This window comes from Convolutriloba macropyga, chromosome 11 (assembly GCF_964194025.1).
Source record: "Convolutriloba macropyga chromosome 11, txConMacr16.3, whole genome shotgun sequence".
Taxonomy (NCBI): domain Eukaryota; kingdom Metazoa; phylum Xenacoelomorpha; order Acoela; family Convolutidae; genus Convolutriloba; species Convolutriloba macropyga.
This window is the reverse complement of record NC_134478.1, coordinates 29833698-29836514: the sequence shown is the minus strand read 5'-3', so window position 1 is coordinate 29836514 and position 2817 is coordinate 29833698. Positions and strand designations below refer to the sequence as shown.

The following is a 2817-nucleotide window of genomic DNA, read 5'->3' as shown; positions in this document are numbered from 1 at the left end:
GGGAGGTGTGTTTGATTTCATTCCATGAGATATCAAGCTTAAGAGATTTTTAGACCTTCTGTCACCAAAATTTTGAGTCTTGCAAAATTTTTTGCCTCGCATGTCTTAGCGAATTCCTAACTGACTGCGTTAACAGTCCTCCCTAGTAAAGAAAAGGCGTGAAAAATATATGAGTTCAATGCCGAAAAACCGAGCGTTGCGATAGAGACAAAATTGTATGTAAATCATATTTGGGTAAAGGTGTACTTCCTTATCTCGAGATTCAGCTGCAAAGTGCACTTGGGCTACTTGGTCTATTAAGTGAAAGAATAAATGGGCGGTAAAGAAATACCTGACCTAAAAGGGTTGAGGGTAGTCGGTCAACTCGAGGCGGCAACGAATTTAAGTGAAAGAGGGTGAAGTCTCCAAAATTTCCCGGGTTTCCAATTTTTCTCAAATTTAATTTTACCAGCCTTGTACAACGTATTATGCTGAATAAATAATGGCAGCTCATTATATGTCTCTCTCACTTGCAGAAAATAGATTAATTGACTTAATTTGTTTCTCTTCTTTTTGTGGTACGTTAGTAACGAAGTGTTTCATCTACACATTAACAAAATGTTGAAATTTACATCCGGAATTTAATCGATAAGTGGTTATATTTCTTATTCCAAACATTGCAAGAACTCTTTTGATATTATGTTGAGTTTGGAGTTCTTCAAATTTTCTGGAACATTCTGGAAGATTCTATCGTGTAATTGTGTTGAACTGCATGAAGTAAGCAGCGGTAGGTGGGTTTATGTAGACTTGTTTGTCGAGGAACTCTTTGTGAGCTTTCTGTTCCATTGCCAATTTGAGGTTCTCTTCAGCAACGTCCTTGTTCCGATTCCTGACTTGACGACCTTGCTCGCGTTCCAGCACCATTCCAGCTCTTGCATTCTGGTTGGCCTGTTTCTCCCATTCCTCGTTTTCTTTCTTTTCCTGAGCTTCGCGCTCTTTCCTCTCGTCTTCCTGGACTTTCTGGGTTTTTCTGATCTCGGCAATTTGTTCAGGTGACATTCCTTTCCACCTAAATTTCAAATTTTGATTCTTTAAATATTTTGACCAAATTTGACTACCTGTATGTCTAGTTCTTTGTATTGTGCTAGGGGTCATTTTAGTCTCAAAACTTTCAAAAAATTATTTTAAGTTCTATGTTATCCTTCAATTAAACGAAAAAGATGTGAATGATAGAGTCGACAATGTTAGGTTTTCAAAAGCTAGAGCACTCTTTTCAAGAAAAGCTATTTTCAAGTTTCGATTACGAGGGGTTCATCCTCAGGGAATGTTTTAGTGGAATTTCCTACAAGAAATATTATTTCACAATCTAAATAACAAAAAGGTGGTTTCTTTATATGTGTAATCCAGTAAATAACTTACCTGTCAGGTATAACTCGGTGAGGTCCAAAAGCGGAGGTTGAAATATTCGGGTTCTCTGTTAGGAAGTCTCCGTGAACGTGATTGGCTATTTCAGTTAACTTGTCATCCATTTCACGACGCTTGTCTAATTCCTTCTGGTTGCTAACTTCATCAGAAAGGGCTTTATTATAATTTGCCTGTGCAGTGTTAATCGCTCGTCGACACGCATTTCTGCTTTTTGTAACTCCATAGCTCGGTTATCTAACTCAATTTGCTTCTTGTCGTAGAGCAAGTCGGCTCTTCGTTTTTTATCGTCCGCTTTTTGTCGCTCATCGGCCTGTTGTTTTGACCATTCTCTCTCATTTGTTCCTGTTGTAATTTTTCCTAGCCGGGTTATTCAAATCTTCGCCCTCAAATTTCTGCAAGGAGGAGAGGGTGCATCGCGGGTCGTCATCGTGGACACGAGCGGGTTTGTCCTTCTTGAGGGAGTCGGGGTCGTAGAGGTCGAATTCCCTTCTGGTGTTGGGTTGCTGGTGCATCTTTCGGTACTCGTTCAGAGCCTTGTTCAGTCGTCTAATGTCCGCTTCTTGTCGCTTTTGCAACAATTGAGCTGTAAAAATGGAACTCTTCAAAATCAGTTAAAAGGCTTTATTTTCAAATCTACTAAACAATTGAGAGAGAGAGAGAGATAGGGAGAACAACCTAGTGTATAGTTTGTAAAACATAAGCAAGACACGGAGCTCTTCATTTTAACTTGGCTAGGGGGTGAAATCTCGAGGAACGAGAATGAACAGCCGAAGGGATAATCACGATGTCCCATATTAAGAGCACACGACCAGTTGGTGAAATGTTAACACATTAAACTAAGTCAGAGATGCATGTTGGATCCAGAACTGGTCTAATTTCAGAGTAGTTGCAGTTGTTTGGAACCCCTAGTTAAAAATCGTTTAAAACAATTAATAATTTTACGATTCTGGGAGCAGCTGTTGCCAATGGCGATAGGAAGTTTTACGGAGAAAATGCGGGATTAATTGATATATTTTTCACCAATATTTGTAGAAAATAAGCACACATTGACAAACCGTTTGTGCGGACAAAGTGCGGACATTTTCCGTTTGTTTGTGCCCCGCCCGTACGTTATGCCCCATCCCCGTTGCAGTCCCATCTCATATTAAATCATTATGTAAAAATATATCACGTGCTGTTGGGAGTTCAAATGATATGCAGCCACTAAATTTTGAAAGAAAATGGTTAAGATCCCAAAGTGCAATACAAAAATATTTGAAGTCAAGAAGCAGTAGTCCTTAAATATTTAATAACAAATGGTTCATCACATGGTCAACTCGAGTACGTATACGCGATTTTGTCACTCATTTGCAAGGACACATATTTTAAAGTTAGCGTGGTAAACGTGTGTGGAAAAGTATCTTTATTCAAATT

The 2817-nt window shown here is 39.0% G+C and overlaps 1 protein-coding gene across 1 annotated transcript in view; it reads right to left on the bottom strand.

Moving 5' to 3' along the window:
• Positions 1-519: 519 nt before the first annotated feature.
• LOC142349775 (RIB43A-like with coiled-coils protein 2) overlaps positions 520-2817 on the bottom strand; it is a 3978-nt gene continuing 1680 nt past the window's right edge. The window contains 4 exon segments of the mRNA XM_075401540.1: positions 520-1048; positions 1399-1606; positions 1609-1738; positions 1740-1987. Coding sequence (XP_075257655.1) covers positions 727-1048; positions 1399-1606; positions 1609-1738; positions 1740-1987 — 908 coding nt within the window. The 3' untranslated portion in view covers positions 520-726.